The sequence below is a fragment of the Procambarus clarkii genome, chromosome 43, assembly GCF_040958095.1.
Source record: "Procambarus clarkii isolate CNS0578487 chromosome 43, FALCON_Pclarkii_2.0, whole genome shotgun sequence".
Lineage (NCBI taxonomy): Eukaryota > Metazoa > Arthropoda > Malacostraca > Decapoda > Cambaridae > Procambarus > Procambarus clarkii.
The window spans coordinates 20,518,301-20,541,290 of record NC_091192.1 but is presented as its reverse complement, the minus strand read 5'-3'; the positions used below and the strand labels follow the sequence as shown (position 1 = coordinate 20,541,290).

At 48.3% G+C, this 22,990-nt stretch overlaps 1 protein-coding gene across 1 annotated transcript in view; it reads left to right on the top strand.

Moving 5' to 3' along the window:
- Nucleotides 1-12,927, top strand: part of LOC138373675 (uncharacterized) — a 64,547-nt gene extending 51,620 nt beyond the window's left edge. Inside the window, exon 4 of the mRNA XM_069340026.1 lies at nucleotides 12,272-12,927. Within this exon, the coding sequence (XP_069196127.1) occupies nucleotides 12,272-12,927 (656 nt within the window). The remainder of the gene's footprint in view (nucleotides 1-12,271) is intronic.
- Nucleotides 12,928-22,990: the final 10,063 nt, after the last annotated feature.

Below are 22,990 nucleotides of genomic sequence, written 5' to 3'. Positions count from 1 at the left end.
ATAGTTAGTTTTAAGCTGCTGAGGATTTGCATCTGGTGACTTATGTACACGAACATTAAGCACATTGTAGATCTCTATTTTGATCATCAGCACTTCCACCATATCGTTTGTGATGTTCAGCAGCTCAATGGAGGTGAGTGTGTCTTTGATGTACAGACTGACCCCACGCTGTAGGCTGCGTCTTCTGTCAAATCTGCAAAGATCGAAGTCTGGTATCCATGTCACTGTCATAATAATTTACGCAAGCTAGATTTCACTATCAATTTCGCCGTATTTCACTATCTAATCATCTCTTCGCCAGCGAGAACTGGCGAAGAGATGTTCGCCCGTTCAGCCTGGACTGACTACAGCATACACGCCAAACAGCTCAATCGCTTTCCCTTGAGGTGTCCCTGCAGACTCGTCCCCGTCAGGTGGCTGGACAAAATCCCGGACACGGAGGTCCTGGAAGAGGTCGGTGCTGCCAGCGCCTACACCTCCCTACAGACAACTCAGGCCAGCTGGGAAGGCCACGTTGTTAGGATGCCTAGCAGCCTCAACTGCTGCCGTATGGGGAATTATGCCAGGGCACGCGGTCTGTTGGGATGGGGGTTGGGGGGTTGGGAACGACTCAAGGACTGACCCTCAAAGGTGACTCTCAAAGACCTGGGCCTCAACATCAATACTTGGGAGTCGCTCAGGACCGGCCAACTTGGAACAGCGAAGTCGCCACAAGGGCTCTGTGCGGCAGAGACTTGAGGGACTAAAGAGGCCAAGGGGAAACGCGCCGCCTGCAAAGCTAGAGCAACCTCGTCCTCCTCTGCAGTAGCACCCACTCCACAGGTGTGGGCACTACACCCACCCACAGGTGTGGGCGCAACACCCACCCACAGGTGTGAGCGCTACACCCACCCACAGGTGTGGGCACTACACCCACCCCACAGGTGTGGGCGCAACACCCACCCACAGGTGTGGACGCTACATCCACCCACAGGTGTGGGCACTACACCCACCCACAGGTGTGGGCGCTACACCCACCCACAGGTGTGAGCGCTACACCCACCCACAGGTGTGGGCACTACATCCACCCCACAGGTGTGGACGCAACACCCACCCCACAGGTGTGGGCGCAACACCCACCCCACAGGTGTGGACGCTACACCCACCCACAGGTGTGGGCACTACACCCACCCACAGGTGTGGGCGCTACACCCACCCACAGGTGTGAGCGCTACACCCACCCACAGGTGTGGGCACTACACCCACCCCACAGGTGTGGGCGCAACACCCACCCACAGGTGTGGACGCTACATCCACCCACAGGTGTGGGCGCTACACCCACCCACAGGTGTGGGCACTACACCCACCCACAGGTGTGGGCGCTACACCCACCCACAGGTGTGGACGCTACACCCACCCACAGGTGTGGACGCTACATCCACCCACAGGTGTGGACGCTACACCCACCCACAGGTGTGGACGCTACACCCACCCACAGGTGTGGACGCTACATCCACCCACAGGTGTGGACGCTACACCCACCCACAGGTGTGGACGCTACACCCACCCACAGGTGTGGACGCTACACCCACCCACAGGTGTGGACGCTACACCCACCCACAGGTGTGGACGCTACACCCACCCACAGGTGTGGACGCTACACCCACCCACAGGTGTGGACGCTACACCCACCCACAGGTGTGGGCGCTACACCCACCCACAGGTGTGGACGAGCCTTCGGGACCCAAAGTGGTCTCGTCCTCCGTCATCTGACACACATCCACCCACCTTCCACCTGATATACTGAAGTCATCCTCATCTTCCACTTAAAAGAACGAACATCATCATAGTAATCCTTTATGTAATGGGTATGGGCTCCACTCCTGCCCATTATAATGTTATGTAGCCCTATTGCTCACAGGATGGGGATATTTGGGATCCTCTACCGTCCACAGGATGGGTATGCCGTGCATAACAAATGAATAAAATCAAATAAAGGAGGTAATTCAGTGGACACAACCTGTGTTAAACAGCATCAATGCTGTGTTATCTAACGAGAGAGGCAAGCAACAGGATCTGGGGCTAGATTCACGAAAGCACTTACGCAAGCATTTGCGAACCTATACATCTTAACAACAGTTAATTGGGAAGTTTTCATGCATGTAAACTGTTTAATAATTATAAACAAAGCCTCCAAAGATTGAGAAAAGATGTACAGGTTCGTAAGTGCTTTCGTGAATCTGGCCCCAGAACCTGTTTATTATGTTAGTTTTACACATGTCTATAAATTTGGCATTGACCTTTTAGATAATGTTACCTGAAAGGTTATGAGTGTGGATTTACTGTGTTGCTTATGGTTAATGCCCATACCTGAAGGCCTTTGTGGCTGGGGAAACAATGTACGTCCAGCCATTTGGACTGGTTGGTAGAGTGATGGACTTGCATCTTGCTGGGTCGCCGTGTGAACCTGGTGGTCGAAGTGGTTGAGCACCGTTCTTTTATTCTGTCCTCATATCTCAATTCCCTGTCCTCATATCCCAGTTCCCTGTCCTCATATCCCAGTTCCTTGTCCTCATATCCCAGTTCCTTGTCCTCATATCCCAGTTCCTTGTCCTCATATCCCAGTTCCTTGTCCTCATATCCCAGTTCCTTATCCTTATATCCCAGTTCCTTGTCCTCATATCCCAGTTCATTGTCCCCATATCCCAGTTCCTTGTCCTCATATCCCAGTTCCTTGTCCTCATATCCCAGTTTCTTGTCCTCATATCCCAGTTCCTTGTCCTCATATCCCAGTTCATTGTCCCCATATCCCAGTTCCTTGTCCTCATATCCCAGTTCCCTATTCTCATATCCCAGTTTCTGTCCTCATACCTTTTAGCGAGCTCTCAGGATAGTTACCACGCCTTACGTGGATAAGTATATCTCCTGTGTTTGTATATTATCTTTCGCTCTTATGAGAGAGAGAGAGAGAGAGAGAGAGAGAGAGAGAGAGAGAGAGAGAGAGAGAGAGAGAGAGAGAGAGAGAGAGAGAGAGAGAGAGAGAGAGGCGATGGTTGGAATTTCTAACATTATATCAAGTGCCAAGAGAGAGTTGAGAAGAAATCCTCATTGTTGTGTTTTGTTAAATGTCTGAATGTAGAGAGTGGATCACATTTTGAGTGAGTCAGGTCGTCTACAGTGAGGCAGTGTGAGTCAGGTCGTCTACAGTGAGGTAGTGTTGTGAGTGAGGTCGTCTACAGTGAGGCAGTGTGAGTCAGGTCGTCTACAGTGAGGTAGTGTTGTGAGTCAGGTCGTCTACAGTGAGGCAGTGTGAGTCAGGTCGTCTACAGTGAGGTAGTGTTGTGAGTCAGGTCGTCTTCAGTGAGGTAGTGTGAGTCAGGCCGTACTCAGAGTTTACATTGCCTGTGAGAAGGGGCATTGTTGGCATGGTATACCCATAATGGGTGTGTGTGTGTACCCAGGTCTTACCATAACAAGAATAGGTACTTATCTCCCTGTTAAACACCATAACGTCTTGATCATTACCATAGCGAATTGTCATCCTCCTTTGTACCGGGTGGTTCAGCCCTTGCTATGTTCTTCAGGGCCGTTCCTCCGTAACCTGAGTGTTCTTTAAACAGGGTGGTTCAGCCCTTGCTATGTTCTTCAGGGCTGTCCCTCCGTAACCTGAGTGTTCTTTAAACAGGGTGGTTCAGCCCTTGCTATGTTCTTCAGGGCTGTCCCTCCGTAACCTGAGTGTTCTTTAAACAGGGTGGTTCAGCCCTTGCTATGTTCTTCAGGGCTGTCCCTCCGTAACCTGAGTGTTCTTTAAACAGAGTGGTTCAGCCCTTGCTATGTTCTTCAGGGCTGTCCCTCCGTAACCTGAGTGTTCTTTAAACAGAGTGGTTCAGCCCTTGCTGTGTTCTTCAGGGCTGTTCCTCCGTAACCTGAGTGTTCTTTAAACAGGGTGGTTCAGCCCTTGCTATGTTCTTCAGGGCTGTCCCTCCGTAACCAGAGTGTTCTTTAAACAGGGTGGTTCAGCCCTTGCTATGTTCTTCAGGGCTGTCCCTCCGTAACCAGAGTGTTCTTTAAACAGAGTGGTTCAGCCCTTGCTGTGTTCTTCAGGGCTGTTCCTCCGTAACCTGAGTGTTCTTTAAACAGGGTGGTTCAGCCCTTGCTATGTTCTTCAGGGCTGTCCCTCCGTAACCAGAGTGTTCTTTAAACAGGGTGGTTCAGCCCTTGCTATGTTCTTCAGGGCTGTCCCTCCGTAACCAGAGTGTTCTTTAAACAGGGTGGTTCAGCCCTTGCTATGTTCTTCACGATTATTTTAATATAACAAGAGTGTTCTTAGTACAAGGTAGTTCAGCCCTTGCCGTGTTCTTCAAAACTAAGGTGTTCTTTGTCTAAGTTGTGTCACGGGTAATGCAAGAGATGCATCCTCAACTCGTGTTCCACTTGCCTGTTGTGGTTATAATCCTGCCACAGTCTGGCCTCTGATCACACCACCTGAGCTCACGTGACGTGGTTAATTGGTTGTTGTCAATCTTAAACGACATTGTTCGATGTTATTGATGACTCAGAGCGTACAGCTAAATGAGACGTGATGAAAGCTGCCAGTGATCAGACGCTTGTATAAAGCTGCTTGAAAAAAAAATTGCTTGATAGATTTCCTAGTTTCAAGAGAAGAGGGGGAGGGGAGGGGGGGGGTGTTGCTGTGGCAGCGTGGTGAACTGACGATCGCGCGTTCGAGCCCCAGGTAAAGACTCTGATAAGAGAGAACGAGAGAGAGAGAGAGAGCGAGGGTGGAAAGAGAGGTAATAAGAGTTAGGAAAGGAGAGAAAAGGAGAGGGTACTGAAGCTGAACGGACTCTATCTGGCATACGCCTCGGCCAGTTGCTCTCAGGCACGCATCTACTCCCACTTCTCTACCCCCTATCCCCCCTCCCCCCCTCCCCCCTCACCCCTCCCCCCCCCCCCTCCCCCACCAATGTCAGCTATCCACCCTCTCCCCCCAAACACTTTCTACCTCCTCCCCCCAACTCACAATATAACCCCCCCCCCTTTCCTATCCTTTCCCCCCAACCTTTATCTTCTCCTATCCCGCTTTTATTCTCCTACCTCCTTTCTATCCATCTCTCCCTCCCCCTCCTACTCGCATGCGTATACGCGTACTCACACGCACTGCCAACACCCATATTTATGTGGAAGAAGCAAGAAAATAGAGAGAAGAATGCGTAGATATACGCAGTTAGACGGTTGGACAGCATCGTCAGCAGCATCTGACTCCGTTACCTGTGGCAGGTGGCTACAGGTAACACTGTATAAGTGGTGCAGACTACTGATCACGTGCCGCTGTATGACTAACCTTCCTGTGTGATGGGGATTTTTTAGCACCGCGTAGCTAGCTATTTGACACACACTGTACGCCCCTTCATATAGTCTAGGGTAGCTAGTTCTTGACACACACTGTACGCCCCTTCATATAGTCTAGGGTAGCTAGTTCTTGACACACACTGTACTCCCCTTCATATAGTCTAGGGCAGCTAGTTCTTGACACACACTGTACTCCCCTTCATATAGTCTACGGTAGCTAGTTCTTGACACACACTGTACTCCCCTTCATATAGTCTAGGGCAGCTAGTTCTTGACACACACTGTACTCCCCTTCATATAGTCTAGGGCAGCTAGTTCTTGACACACACTGTACGCCCCTTCATATAGTCTAGGGTAGCTAGTTCTTGACACACACTGTACGCCCCTTCATATAGTCTAGGGTAGCTAGTTCTTGACACACACTGTACTCCTCTTCATATAGTCTACGGTAGCTAGTTCTTGACACACACTGTACTCCCCTTCATATAGTCTAGGGCAGCTAGTTCTTGACACACACTGTAGTCCCCTTCATATAGTCTACGGTAGCTAGTTCTTGACACACACTGTACTCCCCTTCATATAGTCTAGGGCAGCTAGTTCTTGACACACACTGTACTCCCCTTCATATAGTCTAGGGTAGCTAGTTCTTGACACATACTGTACTCCCCTTCATATAGTCTAGGGTAGGTAGTTCTTGACACACACTGTACTCCCCTTCATATAGTCTAGGGCAGCTAGTTCTTGACACACACTGTACTCCCCTTCATATAGTCTAGGGTAGCTAGTTCTTGACACATACTGTACTCCCCTTCATATAGTCTAGGGCAGCTAGTTCTTGACACACACTGTACTCCCCTTCATATAGTCTAGGGTAGCTAGTTCTTGACACACACTGTAGTCCCCTTCATATAGTCTAGGGTAGCTAGTTCTTGACACACACTGTACCCCTCTTCATATAGTCTAGGGTAGGTAGTTCTTGACACACACTGTACTCCCCTTCATATAGTCTAGGGCAGCTAGTTCTTGACACACACTGTACTGCCCTTCATATAGTCTAGGGCAGCTAGTTCTTGACACACACTGTACTCCCCTTCATATAGTCTAGGGTAGCTAGTTCTTGACACACACTGTAGTCCCCTTCATATAGTCTAGGGTAGCTAGTTCTTGACACACACTGTACTTCCCTTCATATAGTCTAGGGCAGCTAGTTCTTGACACACACTGTACTCCCCTTCATATAGTCTAGGGCAGCTAGTTCTTGACACACACTGTACTTCCCTTCAAATAGTCTAGGGCAGCTAGTTCTTGACACACACTGTACTCCCCTTCATATAGTCTAGGGCAGCTGCACAAATACAGATGTACCTAAATGAGTCATTAAAAAAAAAACATCTGACTGTCCGGTAGTAGAGGCGGCTTCGTTCTCGACCCACACTCATAAATTCCGGGATTGAATTGGATCAATTCCAAAGTTGCAATCCAGTTGCAATTCTTTTACCATGTCGTAGCTCAGTCGATTAAGGCAGCGTCTGGGATCCTCTCGGACGTAGGTTCGAACCCTCATCACGGCCCTTGTGGATTTGTTCCTTTGATGCATCGCGTTATTGCGATTTCTGTGTGTAAGTGGAGGAATGTTATTAGTTGAGTCGTAAAAGACTCGGTGTTAAAGACCCATGCTAGGCCTAATATACTTAAACGGCTTAACTATCGAACTGCTTCACCTGGGCGTTCATTAGGGTCTGGGACAGGTGTCCATGGCCACCAGGTGAGCACCGAGCCATCAAAATATAGTCTCTATGAACAAATCTATATCTAGACTAGATATCTAGAAGAAATCTAGACTATAGGACATAGTCTCTGTCCTTATTGTATCAGGGGTCAATTCAATGAGCATGTTATCGTGTGACATGACTGGCAATATGATCATGTAATGAAATGACATGTATGCAACTGAGCTGTGTGCTAGATTATTGCTGCCATGTATCATGTCTCTTAATACCAGAGTCAGATGGTCTCTACTCACCTGTTTGTACTCACCTAGGGAGTACAAATACAAACAAGGGCTCCCTTGTTAGGGAGCCGGTCGGCCGAGCGGACAGCACACTGGACTTGTGATCCTGTGGTCCCGGGTTCGATCTCGGGCGCCGGCGAGAAACGATGGGCAGAGTTTCTTTCACCCTATGCTCCTGTTACCTAGCTGTAAAATAGGTACCTGGGTGTTAGTCAGCTGTCATGGGCTGCATCCTGGGGGGTGGAGGCCTGGTCGAGGACCGGGCCGCGGGAACACTAAAAAGCCCCGAAATCATCTCAAGATAACCTAAAGATAACCTATTTGTGTCTGCAGGATCGAACATTGATTCTTGGATCACGCCTTTCTAGCCATCGGTTGTTTACAGCAATGACTCCTGTCCTATTTCACATTCATATCTAGTTTTAAAAGTATGAATAGAGTTTGCTTCCACAACCTGTTCCTGAAGTGCATTCCATTTTCCCACTACTCTCACGCTAAAAGAAAACTTCCTAACATCTCTGTGACTCATCTGAGTTTCCAGCTTCCATCCATGTCCCCTCGTTCTGTTATTATTACGTGTGAACATTTCGTCTATTTCCACTTTGTAAATTCACCCTCAGTATCTTATACGTTCCTATCATATCCCCCCTCTCCCTTCTTTTTTCTAGTGTCGTAAGACTCAGTTCCTTCAGGCGCTCTTCATATCCCATCCCTCGTAACTCTGGGACAAGCCTCTTCGCAAACTTCTGAAACTTTTCCAGTTTCCTTATGTGTTTCTTCAGGTGGGGGCTCCATGATGGCGCGGCATACTCTAAGACGGGTCTCACGTAGGCAGTGTAAAGCTCCCTAAATGCTTCCTTACTTAGGTTTCTGAATGATGTTCTAACTTTTGCCAGTGTAGAGTACGCTGCTGTCGTTATCTGTCTGTCTTATTGTCTGTCTGTCTGTCTGTCTGTCTGTCTGTCTGTCTGTCTGTCTGTCTGTCTGTCTGTCTGTCTGTCTGTCTGTCTGTCTGTCTGTCTTATTGTCTGTCTGTCTGTCTGTCTTATTGTCTGTCTGTCTGTCTGTCTGTGTGTCTGTCTGTCTGTCTGTCTGTCTGTCTGTCTGTCTGTCTGTCTGTGTGTCTGTCTGTCTGTCTGTCTGTCTGTCTGTCTGTCTGTCTGTCTGTCTGTCTGTCTGTCTGTCTGTCTGTCTGTCTGTCTGTGTGTCTGTCTGTGTGTCTGTCTGTCTGTCTGTCTGTCTGTCTGTCTGTCTGTCTGTCTGTCTGTCTGTCTGTCTGTCTGTCTGTCTGTCTTACTCTCTCTCTCTCTCTCTCTCTCCCTCTCTCCCCCCAACCTTCCCACCTCACCAATTACCCTCACTCACACATACCTCGCTGACAAGAACAAGTAATAAATAACATCTTAATCTTCTCTTTTCAAGAGATGACAGCAGGTACGCCCATCTGTGTTGTCTTCTCTCCTCCCATCCCATCCCCTTCCCTTCCTCCTGGCTTCTATCCCCTCATCACGGCCTTGCTACCTGCCACCCTCCCATCACTAACAACTCTACCATCTTTAATTACATTGCGACCACTACCATCGTTTAGTGAGCATCACAGGGCTCCAGGCGGTGTGAGAGGGGAGGAGGGGGGTTTGAGGGAAGGGGTGGAGGTGTTAGGGGGGTGGGGGTGTAAGGGAAGAGGGGGTAGTAGTGTGCACATTAGGGGGTAATTAGCACATTAATTACCTCGTGAAGGTAATTAATGTGCTAATTACTGTACTTATTACCAATTCTTCACCTAAAGGAGACAGGTTAGGAATATGAAACCAAAGGACTTGGATACTCCTTTGATAATTACTGAGGTGCCAGTTAGCAGTTATTACTTTCAGCGTGTTGATAATTACTTTAGATAATAAAGCACTTATAATAATCCCCTGAACAAGAGCATTAAGGTCCCGGGGCGCTCAAGGTCATGTCTGCTTCACTAAATGACAAAGATGGAAATTAACTGAAATATCAAGTCAAACTTTAACAGTAATTTATTAGTAAAGATCAATTATACCTTACTCTGAAACACCTTAGTTGGTGAGGGTTTGTTGTTGTTGTTATGGATTCAGCTACTTGGAACAAGTTCCAAGTAGCACGGGCTATGGTGAGCCCATAACTTTCCTGGCACAGGAGCGGGGCAAGTAGCACGGGCTATGGTGAGCCCATAACTTACCTGGCACAGGAGCGGGGCAAGTAGCACGGGCTATGGTGAGCCCGTAACTTACCCGGCACAGGAGCGGGGCAAGTAGCACGGGCTATGGTGAGCCCATAACTTACCTGGCACAGGAGCGGGGCAAGTAGCACGGGCTATGGTGAGCCCATAACTTACCTGGCACAGGAGCGGGGCAAGTAGCACGGGCTATGGTGAGCCCATAACTTACCTGGCACAGGAGCGGGGCAAGTAGCACGGGCTATGGTGAGCCCGTAACTTACCCGGCACAGGAGCGGGGCAAGTAGCACGGGCTATGGTGAGCCCGTAACTTACCTGGCACAGGAGCGGGGCAAGTAGCACGGGCTATGGTGAGCCCATAACTTACCTGGCACAGGAGCGGGGCAAGTAGCACGGGCTATGGTGAGCCCGTAACTTACCCGGCACAGGAGCGGGGCAAGTAGCACGGGCTATGGTGAGCCCGTAACTTACCTGGCACAGGAGCGGGGCAAGTAGCACGGGCTATGGTGAGCCCATAACTTACCTGGCACAGGAGCGGGGCAAGTAGCACGGGCTATGGTGAGCCCGTAACTTACCCGGCACAGGAGCGGGGCAAGTAGCACGGGCTATGGTGAGCCCGTAACTTACCTGGCACAGGAGCGGGGCAAGTAGCACGGGCTATGGTGAGCCCATAACTTACCTGGCACAGGAGCGGGGCAAGTAGCACGGGCTATGGTGAGCCCGTAACTTACCCGGCACAGGAGCGGGGCAAGTAGCACGGGCTATGGTGAGCCCGTAACTTACCTGGCACAGGAGCGGGGCAAGTAGCACGGGCTATGGTGAGCCCATAACTTACCTGGCACAGGAGCGGGGCAAGTAGCACGGGCTATGGTGAGCCCGTAACTTACCCGGCACAGGAGCGGGGCAAGTAGCACGGGCTATGGTGAGCCCGTAACTTACCTGGCACAGGAGCGGGGCAAGTAGCACGGGCTATGGTGAGCCCATAACTTACCTGGCACAGGAGCGGGGCAAGTAGCACGGGCTATGGTGAGCCCGTAACTTACCTGGCACAGGAGCGGGACAAGTAGCACGGGCTATGGTGAGCCCGTAGTGGACTTACCCGGCACAGGAGCGGGGCAAGTAGCACGGGCTATGGTGAGCCCGTAGTGGACTTACCCGGCACAGGAGCGGGGCAAGTAGCACGGGCTATGGTGAGCCCGTAGTGAACTTACCCGGCACAGGAGCGGGGCAAGTAGCACGGGCTACTTGCAGCCCCCCAGGCACCCTGGGACAGCCCCCCAGGCACCCTGGGACAGCCCCCCAGGCACCCTGGGAGCCACTCACCAGGGGCCAGATTCACGAAGTAGTTACGCAAGCACTTACGAACCTGTGCATCTTTTCTCAATCTTTGGCGGCTTTGTTTACAATTATTGAGCAGTTGATGAGCTCCGGAGCACCAGGAGGCTGTTTATAACAGTTGATTGGGAAGTTTGTCTTCCCAGTCAAGAATCTTATCTTTGGATCCAAGATCCTATTTATAAGATTCCTATTTATAAGATCCTTGATTGCCTCAACAGACAACCAAGGATCTTATCAAAACAACTGAGCGGAAACCTCCTTGGAGTACCTCCCAGCGAGGCCAGAAGGAGGTGAGGAGGAGGAGGAGGCCAGGAGGCACCTGTCTATAATGGCTTTCTGAACCCCCATCAGACATGGGAAGGCCGTCTTGAATAATAAGACAAGCTGACCCTTATCTAAACTATATATAGCCTTACAGCCTGTCTGGGGTTGCTCACCAAGGAATATGGGAACTGTGAAGAAGGGGGAAGAGGAGGGGATAAAGATAGGGAAGTCAAGGAGAACCAGGAAAGACTTCCTTAGCGGTGACAGTGGATGGAGGCGGCTTCTACAACTTGTTCTTTCTGTACATTCCACTTGTTGACCACCCGTACACGATACAAGAATATTTTCATATATTTCTTCAGCTTGCTATGTCCTCCTGTCCTACTTTTTCTCGGTGTAAAAAGGCGTCATTGTCCACCTTGTCTATTCCCCTTAGTATTTTGTATGTTGTGAATATATCTTCTGTTCCTTCTCATTTCCAGGGATGTGAGATTTTGTTCCCTTAACCTATTCCTCGTAGTTTAACCCTCTTAGATCTGGTACTAATCTGACTGTAAATTTCTGTACATATTCTATTTTGAATTTTTGCTTCGAAAGATTGACATTCTTAGCTGGCGCTGCATATTCCAGTATTGGTCTAACATACGTGGTGAAGATTGCCTTGAAAGACTCCTTATTTCAGATTTGGTTGAAATTATATCCACTCTTTTTCTCTCAAGATTCCTGGAGTTACCTTCTTCCCCTTAAGGTGTGTGATGGAGGTGGGGATGGAGGGGTTAGTGGGGGGGAGGGCAGTGAGGGGGGGGGGGTAGGTGGGTTGGTGATGGTGGAGGATTAATCGGGAGGAGGGGGAGAAGGTGGGGAGGATAATCTTTCGTCAACACGACTGGTGTGACTCTCATCCATTTGCTGACTCATAAATTAGAGCAATCTTGTCACTACTTCGGTTTGGTCAACCAGTTCCTTCGCATCTGTGAGCGTTCATCACAATTCATCGCTAAATGATGAGACTAGTGACTATTTATGATGTTGGTTTAACGTGTATTTGTTTGTTAATCGATGGTAATGAGTTAAGTCAAGGGATATAATACACGTTTGTTTGACAGGAAGTGGTATTCTATTTTCAGGCGCGACCGGTGATGGATGGCTGCACCTGGCGGCTGGCGACGGAACTTCTGAGACGTTCCTGATGTCTACACCTGCTGACCTTGACCTCAGCGAGGTCACGGGGTCACCATCGCTGACACTTCACCTACGGGAAGAGACAGAATCGGAGAGTGAGATCGTTGAAGGTGATATTAAACATAGTTCCAGCTCCAGTGACGGCAGAGAAGCGACACGCCTGGTGCCCGTACCACACCAGAAGGACGATCTACAACATTTCGAACACCAGGGGTACCACTCGTCACCTCCCGAACACCAGGGGTACCACTCGTCACCTCCCGAACACCAAATAAACGACCTTCCACTTGATAAACGTCAGGAAAACTCTATACCAAATATAGCCACGATTCCTATTCTGACATCACCGTTGAAGTGTCCAACTTTCACGCCATTGATGTCCCCAAACACCGACCCGGACATCAAGACATCAGCATATGAGCTAAATTGTAAAGTGACGCCAGAAGGTAGACTGTACGATGTCACCCACACGTTCGACACCCCTGGCAGGTATCAGCTGGCCGCTTATTACGAGGAACGGGCTTCAGGTTCGACCAGGTGGCGGCAGGAAATGACAGTGGTGGTTGAAGAGTTGCTGCAGGTGGTTCTCGGTGAGTGTTAATGGCCTCAGGTGACGCAGTGGGGGACGTGCTGGAAACAGAATTTCTCAGGTGGTCAGGCTGGCCATCAGGCACCTGATGCCTGGCCTTCCACACGCTGAAGAATCCCGTTTTCTTGCTCTTCCAACACTGGCATCATATCTTTTATTTTCCCGCCTTTTTTTGTAAGACTTTCCCGCGTTTTTTGCAAGACTTTCCCGCCTTTTTGCAAGACTTTCCCCCGTTATTGCAAGACTTTCCCGCGTTTTCACAAGACTTTCCCGCGTTTTTGCAAAACTTTCCCGCGTTTTTGCAAGACTTTCCCCCGTTATTGCAAGACTTTCCCGCATTTTTGCAAAACTTGCCCGCGTTTTTGCAAGACTTTCCCGCCTTTTTTATTATTGTGATTTTCACTACGCAATAGCTTATTTTGTTTGTTAATCAAGTGTGTGTATGTGATCTTTTAGTAAAAACATATCAAGTTCGGGAGGGAACTTAATTACGCTTTTGAGTTTGTTTTGGACTCTTCCTATCATAGCGATGGTCAAGTCGTTTGAGGTTTGTAACATTCTTTATCAGGTCTCGAGCAGAATATTTATTGGCTATTAAGTTTCGGTGAAATAACTGATGTCTTGTTTCCTCCTATCACTGATGTTTTGAAGACATTTTTTTTTGTTCTAGTCCAATTATTAAGTCATTTTGTAACGTGTTTATACTTTCTTGAATCAGCTTTATCTAAATGTTATTATTCTTCTGAACATCTGCTCAAGAATTACGTTTTCTGTCTGTAAGTGTCTTTGTTCTATTTTATATTGCCAGTCGCTGCTGTTCCGTTTTCTACCGCCGGGAGGAAGAAGTTACCTAACCAAATTTAACAAGAATCTACACACTAGGCTACGCTACATTTAACATGTGATGGTATAATGTTGTGTAGACAGACCAACCTCGGTCAGACATGTGTGAGAGATAATGTTCCATGGAGTCGTAGCAGGGGGTATAATTAACATAATCGTGTATATGTTATCTTGTATCAAGAAGCGCATGAAAAAAGAGTTCCACTTGGCAGCTTTGAGAGTCTTTGGTTGCTGTGGTAATTTATTTGTGATTATAACGTCGTGGGAGTGTGTTGAGGTCTTCATGTGATCTTTGTCTTAATATTTAATTGTTCTCTTTCTCTGTCTTTATTTTATGTGTGTGTGTACTCACCTGGTTGTGCTTGCTGGGGTTGAGCTCTGGCTCTTTGGTCCCGCCTCTCAACTGTCAATCAGCTGGTGTACAGATTTCTGAGCCTACTGGGCTCTATCATATCTACACTTGAAACTGTGTATGGAGTCAGCCTCCACCACATCACTGCCTAATGCATTCCATCCGTTAACTACTCTGTCATTGAAAAAATTCTTTTTAATGTCTCTGTGGCTCATCTGGGTACTAAGTTTCCACCTGTGTCCCCTTGTTCGTGTTCCACCCATGCTGAAGAGGTTGCCTTTGTCCACCCTGTCAATTCCCCTTAGAATTTTGTAGGTAGTTATCATGTCTTCCCTTACTCCTGTTTTCCTGGGACGTGAGGTTCAGCTCCTTTAGCCTTTCCTCGTAGCTCATACTTCTCAGTTCTGGGACCGGTCTGGTGGCATACTGCTGAATCTTCTCTATCTTTGTCTTGTGTTTAACTAGGTATGGACTCCAGGCTGGAGCTGCATACTCCAGGATTGGTCTTACAGAAGTGGTATACAGGGTCCTGGACAATTCTTTACACAAGTTTCTAAAGGCAGTTCTTATGTTGGTCAATCATGCATATGCCGCTGATGATATCCTTTTGATGTGGGCCTCTGCGGACAGGTTCGGTGTGATATCAACCCTCAGATCTTTTTCTCTATTTGACTCTTGCAGGATTTCACCTCCCAGATGGTACATTGTGTTCAGCCTTCTGTTCCCTTCGCCTAATTTCATTACCTTACACTTTCCTGAGTTGAACTTCAGCAGCCATTTTCTAGACCATTCCTCCAGTTTATCCAGGTCATCCTGTAGTCTCTGTCTATCTTCATCTGTCTTGATTCTTCTCATAATTTTTGCGTCATCAGGAAACATTGAGAGGAATGAATTTATACCCTCAGGGAGGTCGTTTACATATATAGTAGAAACATTAGTGTTTGTCTCTGTCTGTCTGTCTGTCTCTCTCTCTCTCTCTTATTCTCCCTCGATTTCCCCATCTTTATCACTCACCTCCATTCCATGTTGTTGTTGTTTAAGATTCAGCTACTGGGAACAAAAAGTTGCAAGTAGCACGGGCTATGGTGAGCCCGTGGTGGACTTACCTGGCACCGAAGTGAGGGGAGGGGCTGTAACTTGGGACCTCCATTCCAACTTCCCTCCTATTACATATCTTTCCTAACCCCTCTTTATCCCTTCCCCCTCACTCCCTCTCTCTCTCTACCCATTCCTCCTCACTCTCTCTCTCTTCCCCTCTCCCTCCCTCTACTATGTTCCCACACAACATCATTATCGATTATCTCTCATCTACTCTTATTATTTATTTACATTCAGTACCACGCACGAGAATAATCTTAACGAATCATTCATTTGTTTCTCATCGCTTGTCTCGTTATTCACGGCGCTTCGTTTACGTGTCGTTATTTATCGTATCGATGGACGCGATTGTTTGAACCTTTTTTTTTGTGTTAGTGATGGTTGTTAACTCTGGGATGGGGTTGGGGGGTGGGGAGGGGGGGTGGAGGGGGGCTTTAGTAATGGTGGTGGGGGTTGTGGTGGTGGTGGGGGTTGTGGTGGTGGTGTGGGTGGGAGTTTGGTGAGTGGGTATTGGTAGTGGTGGTAGTGGTGGTGGTGATGTCACTATCGATGGGTAATATTAATTGTGAATGTGATGTTGTGGTGGTTGTGGTGGTGGTTGTAGTGTTGGACGTCGCGAGTAGAATAGTCTGAATTTGTGTCAGAAATTCTTCATTTCACAAACTTTGTTGGACAGTTTGATGAATTCAGGCACCGGCAAGAAACCCCCACAAGCTGATGATATCTACACCCTTGTGGCTAACAATGAATTAACTTCTTTCATTCCCTAATGTTGAAATGGCACTTCATTAGATATCACTACACTTGGGTGTAGTGATATCTAATGCGACTGAGTTTCTCAAAATGAAAACATCGAAACACTGGAGACGATGAGTCACAATAACGTGACTGAAGTATGTTGACCAGACCACACACACACACTAGAAGGTGAAGGGACGACGACGTTTCGGTCCGTCCTGGACCATTCACAAGTCGAATGATCAAGGCCACAATCGACTTGAGAATGGTCCAGGACAGACCGAAACATCGTCGTCCCTTCACCTTCTAATGTGTGGTCTGGTCAACATCGAAACACTATTCACAGAACGACAATGACACAGCAACGACTAAACACACCATATTCAGTACTAAAGTATATATAATGACAGGTCATTAGTTATCATGGCGGCCTTAATAACCCTCCGGAGGTTGATCTAGGCCTTAAGCCCACCACCACAACCACCGGAATGATAGTGAAGAATACCAAGCTGTGGTATTGTAAATCATATTGATCTGGAACCCTCACAGTAGCAGCCTTGATGTGTTCATAGCAGCCATTATCAAGGCCACCTCTCCTGTCTTCCGGCATCGTCGAGTTTATGGATGACGGGAGAGGGGGAGGGGAGAGAGACAATGGGGGAGGAGAGAGAGAGAGAGAGAGTGGGGGAGGGGAGAGAGAGAGAGAGAGAGTGGGGGAGGGGAGAGAGAGAGAGTGAGGGGAGGGAAGGTCAAAGAGGGGGACAGAGTAAGGGGGGTTGAGTAGACTTGGGGGGGGGGAGGGAATAGGATGAAAAGGCATTGGTGATGAGAGAATTTGGAGATTGGAAATATAGTGTGAGTTATGACAGCAGGCGGGTGGGCTGTCCGCCTTGCTGACACGATGTGTGGGCGGGTCCGGTAGACAGGAGGGGATGCAGTGAGTGCTGGAGTAGACAGGAGGGGGCCAGTGAGTGCTGGAGTAGACAGGAGGGGGCCCAGTGAGTGCTGGAGTAGACAAGAGGGGGCCAGTGAGTGCTGGAGTAGACAGGAGGGGACGCAGTGAGTGCTGGAGTAGACAGGAGGGGGCCCAGTGAGTGCTGGAGTAGACAAGAGGGGACGCAGTGAGTGTTGGAGTAGACAGGAGGGGGCCAGTGAGTGCTGGAGTAGACAGGAGGGGGCCCAGTGAGTGCTGGAGTAGACAGGAGGGGGCCCAGTGAGTGCTGGAGTAGACAGGACGGGACGCAGTGAGTGCTGGAGTAGACAGGAGGGGGCCCAGTGAGTGCTGGAGTAGACAGGAGAGGACGCAGTGAGTGTTGGAGTAGACAGGAGGGGCCCAGTGAGGGCTGGAGTAGACAGGAGGGGGCCAGTGAGTGCTGGAGTAGACAGGAGGGATCCAGTGAGTGCTGGAGTAGACAGGAGGGGGCCAGTGAGTGCTGGAGTAGACAGGAGGGGGCCAGTGAGTGCTGGAGTAGACAGGAGGGATCCAGTGAGTGCTGGAGTAGACAGGAGGGGGCCAGTGAGTGCTGGAGTAGACAGGAGGGGCCCAGTGAGGGCTGGAGTAGACAGGAGAGGACGCAGTGAGTCCTGGAGTAGACAGGAGGGGACGCAGTGAGTGTTGGAGTAGACAGGAGGGGACGCAGTGAGTGTTGGAGTAGACAGGAGGGGGGCCCAGTGAGTGCTGGAGTAGACAGGAGGGGACGCAGTGGGTGCTGGAGTAGACAGGAGGGGCCCAGTGAGTGCTGGAGTAGACAGAAGGGGACGCAGTGAGTGCTGGAGTAGACAGGAGGGGGGCCAGTGAGTGCTGGAGTAGACAGGAGGGGACGCAGTGAGTGCTGGAGTAGACAGGAGGGGGCCCAGTGAGTGCTGGAGTAGACAGGAGGGGGCCAGTGAGTGCTGGAGTAGACAGGAGGGGGCCCAGTGAGTGCTGGAGTAGACAGGAGGGGGCCAGTGAGTGCTGGAGTAGACAGGAGGGGGCACAGTGAGTGCTGGAGTAGACAGGAGGGGCCCATTGAGTGCTGGAGTAGACAAGAGGGGACACAGTGAGTGCTGGAGTAGACAGGAGGGGACGCAGTGAGTGTTGGAGTAGACAGGAGGGGGCACAGTGAGTGCTGGAGTAGACAGGAGGGGACGCAGTGAGTGTTGGAGTAGACAGGAGGGGACCAGTGAGTGCTGGAGTAGACAGGAGGGATCCAGTGAGTGCTGGAGTAGACAGGAGGGATCCAGTGAGTGCTGGAGTAGACAGGAGGGGGCCAGTGAGTGCTGGAGTAGACAGGAGGGGCCCAGTGAGTGCTGGAGTAGACAGGAGGGGACGCAGTGAGTGTTGGAGTAGACAGGAGGGGCCCAGTGAGGGCTGGAGTAGACAGGAGGGGCCCAGTGAGTGTTGGAGTAGACAGGAGGGGGCCCAGTGAGTGCTGGTGTAGACAGGAGGGGACCCTGTGAGTGCTGGAGTAGACAGGAGGGGCCCAGTGAGTGCTGGAGTAGACAGGAGGGGGCCAGTGAGTGTTGGAGTAGACAGGAGGGGCCCAGTGAGTGTTGGAGAAGACAGGAGGGGGCCAGTGAGTGCTGGAGTAGACAGGAGGGGACGCAGGGAGTGCTGGAGTAGACAGGAGGGGCCCAGTGAGTGCTGGAGTAGACAGGAGGGGGCCAGTGAGTATTGGAGTAGACAGGAGGGGCCCAGTGAGTGTTGGAGTAGACAGGAGGGGGCCAGTGAGTGTTGGAGTAGACAGGAGGGGGCGCAGTGAGTGCTGGAGTAGACAGGAGGGGACGCAGTGAGTGCTGGAGTAGACAGGAGGGGAAAGAGACGCAGTGCGGATTTTTCATGGGATCATAATTGCGATTTTATTGTTAATAGTGTGAGGGGGAGGAAGGGTAAAGGAAGTAAACAACGGGAGAGTGCAGGCGCGGGGATGGGAGAGGTGGGAGAGGATACATGGGACACGACAGGGAGGGAGGGATGGGAGAGAAGGTGTGGCCAGTGATATCCACCGTCTCACTATGGCCCAATATTTAACAATATGGCCATATATATATATATATATATATATATATATATATATATATATATATATATATATATATATATATATATATATATATATATATATATATATATATATATATATGTCGTACCTAATAGCCAGAACGCACTTCTCAGCCTACTATTCAAGGCCCGATTTGCCTAATAAGCCAAGTTTTCATGAATTAATGTTTTTTCGTCTATCTAACCTACCTAACCTAACCTAACCTAGCTCTTTCTGGCTACTTAACCTAACCTTACCTATAAATATAGGTTAGGTTAGGTTAGGTAGGGTTGGTTAGGTTCGGTCATATATCTACGTTAATTTTAACTCCAATAATAAAAAATTGACCTCATACATAATGAAATGGGTAGCTTTATCATTTCATAAGAAAAAAATTATAGTAAATATATTAATTCAGGAAAACTTGGCTTATTAGGCAAATCGGGCCTTGAATAGTTGGCTGAGAAGTGAGTTCTGGCTACTAGGTACGACATATATATATATATATATATATATATATATATATATATATATATATATATATATATATATAATGAAAACAATTTATAATAATAATTGTAATAATTATATTGGTAAAATAATAATAATAATAATAATAATACAAAAAATAATAATTACAATAAATACAGCCATAACATTACTAACCAATAATTTAATATTATCAGGAAGCATAAATTACCATAAATCAAGTAAATGGTGATTTTAGGAGACATTATCATTAATTTTCTCCCAGGATAAACGCGAGAAAGAAAAAGAGAAGAGAAGAGAGGGGGAGACTTTTACACTTTGTGACTCAAAGTAGGTAAAGTAAGCCAGGTCTTTAAGGGCGAAACATATTAAACGTAAGCGGAGATTTCGGCCTTTATAAGTGCCTCGCCTCCTATATATCCTGTCCCTAAGCCTTCAAATATCGCTTCTTAAAACACTTGAGCAAAAAAAATCTGGCGAATATTGTCTTGACAAGAAAAGCTCTTCCTCTTTATAATGTGTGTTTTTTTTGTTGGTGTTGTATAAGGAGGCAGCATTGTTGATGTTAGAACTTCATTACCATGGGACGCCCGGGCGAAATGTCTACTCTTAGGGGATGGTCGTATCCCGTTTTCTTTACTCTGGGCCTTTTGTCTTCATCGCTGGAGCAACTGGTTTTTACCCAGGGAGCTGCTGTCTCTTTTCTTCATTTCTGGGAGCTGAATCTATTGTTTTTACGCTGGGAGTTTGAATGTCTCTTGTCTTCCACCCTGGGATTTGCTGCTAGTTTCTTTCAGCTTCTATTCTGCCTTTCCATGGTTGAAAGTTTCTCATAATGAGGAAGCCTTGAGCGCCTTTGAACTGTTGTCGTTGTCTCTTGTATGATGTTTTCGCTAGTTTTGTTGCGTGTTTGTGTGTGTGGAGGCATGGTTGTGTGTTTGTGTGTGTGTGGAGGCATGGCTGTGTGTGTGTGTGTGTGGAGGCATGGGTGTGTTTGTGTGTGCGTGGAGGAATGGTGTGTTTGTGTGTGCGTGGAGGCATGGGTGTGTTTGTGTGTGCGTGGAGGCATGGGTGTGTTTGTGTGTGCGTGGAGGCATGGCTGTGTGTGTGTGTGCGTGGAGGCATGGGTGTGTTTGTGTGTGCGTGGAGGCATGGCTGTGTGTGTGTGTGCGTGGAGGCATGGTGTGTTTGTGTGTGCGTGGAGGCATGGTGTGTTTGTGTGTGCGTGGAGGCATGGGTGTGTTTGTGTGTGCGTGGAGGAATGGTGTGTTTGTGTGTGCGTGGAGGCATGGGTGTGTTTGTGTGTGCGTGGAGGCATGGGTGTGTTTGTGTGTGCGTGGAGGCATGGGTGTGTTTGTGTGTGCGTGGAGGAATGGTGTGTTTGTGTGTGCGTGGAGGAATGGGTGTGTTTGTGTGTGCTTGGAGGCATGGGTGTGTTTGTGTGTGCGTGGAGGAATGGTGTGTTTGTGTGTGCGTGGAGGCATGGGTGTGTTTGTGTGTGCGTGGAGGCATGGCTGTGTGTGTGTGTGCGTGGAGGCATGGGTGTATTTGTGTGTGCGTGGAGGCATGGGTGTGTGTGTGTGTGCGTGGAGGCATGGGTGTGTTTGTGTGTGCGTGGAGGCATGGCTGTGTGTGTGTGTATGTGTGTGCGTGGAGGCATGGGTGTGTTTGTGTGTGCGTGGAGGCATGGGTGTGTTTGTGTGTGCGTGGAGGCATGGCTGTGTGTGTGTGTGTGTGTGTGTGCGTGGAGGCATGGGTGTGTTTGTGTGTGTGTGGAGGCATGGCTGTGTGTGTGTGTGTGTGTGCGTGGAGGCATGGCTGTGTGTGTGTGTGTGGAGGCATGGGTGTGTTTGTGTGTGTGTGGAGGCATGGCTGTGTGTGTGTGTGTGCGTGTGTCGTTATTTTGGTGCTTACATGTGTGTTATTGATTCCATGTGTGTGTACTTTCCTAATTGTGTGTGTGTGTGTTTAGTTTTTATATTTACTATTTGTGTCAGCAGGATCGAGCTATTAGCTCTTGGTCCCCGCCTATCTAACCAATCTATTTTTTTCTCTCAAAAGAAACTTGAGAGATAAAACAACATGCAATGAAATGTTTGCAAGAGTTCCCTTGTCTTCAATTGAGCTGTGCGAATGTGTATGTGTTTCTCATTTTTTTTTTACTTACTCCAACTGATGCGCTTACGGAGTCGAGAGTCAGCTCTTCAGCTCCGCCTTTCCATTCACTAGTGAATTATGGCAATGCCTCCCATTTCCCCTATGTTGTTTATTTTGGTCATATTTCCTCTGGAAAAAGTTTTCGGAGTTTTGCTTTGCAATCTCCTTTGGCTTGGCGCTCTCTCCTCATAGTTACCTTACCTCATACACTGGAGAAGTTCTTGCTGACATTCACACGGAAGTCATAGTACTGATAAGAACATAAGAACAAAGGTAACTGCAGAAGGCCTATTGGCCCATACGAGGCAGCTCCTATCTATAACCACCCAATCCCACTCATATACATGTCCAACCCACGCTTGAAACATGATGTGATATATCTATGGGACAATCTTCGCAGTAGGATCGAACTAGTGTCCAGGGTAATCCCCAGACACGTCCCTCGGACAATGACGTGCTAAAAGTTACAAACTGGCGAGGAACTCGCTAGGAACTCGATAACAACTCGCTTGAAACTTGGGGGCATCGAGATGGTATCCAATCAAATTTTGTTAACATGTAGAAACGTACCTCTCTTTCTGGCATCTTTCCTGCTCAAAGTCCTACCTTCTGGCTCAAATATTTTCAGTGTGGGTACTCGAGGAACTCTTAGAATTTACACATTGTGTTTGAATATCCTTAATTAGTATTTAGAAAGATCCATCAGATGAAAATTTTAAATTAAATTAACGTTTTGATGAAAGTAACAAAAATTGGTGCTGTTAGTCCATTAATTTTTAAAAGAAGTAAAATATTTCTTTTACTATTATTACTGTAAAAATTTCACCAGATAAACCTATCTTTCAGATGATTAATTAAGAAGATTGCGTTAAAAAACGTAAAAAAATAATCATTCAACACATAACGATTACCAATAAGAACATAAGAACAACCATCCTATCCTAACCATCCCAACCCCCAACCATCCTAACCCTAACCATCCCAACCCCAACCATCCCAACCATCCCAACCATCCCAACTCCACCACACTCCCTTCCTGAGAGTGAGAAGGATATCCATTTTCTTTGTCCTCGAGTGAGAATACTTGACAAGAACGAGCAGCGAATTCTCATTAGGCCAGAAATAGCGACAGACAGACAGACACCGACATCTTTCCCCCCCCACCCCCACCCCCCGGGGGAGAGCGGTGCCCAGGAGGCGGGGAATAATAGGTATCTGAGGTAATTACCTTCTTGTAGACACTCTTCATCACCTTTCCTTTTGCTCCTCATTTCTGGAAATGTTGTTTTGGCGTTATTTGTGTGTTTGTTTGTTTGTTTTCCTTCTGAAGCTATAGCAAAAATTTGTTGAATTTGAGGTGAGAGATGTTTTTGTAATT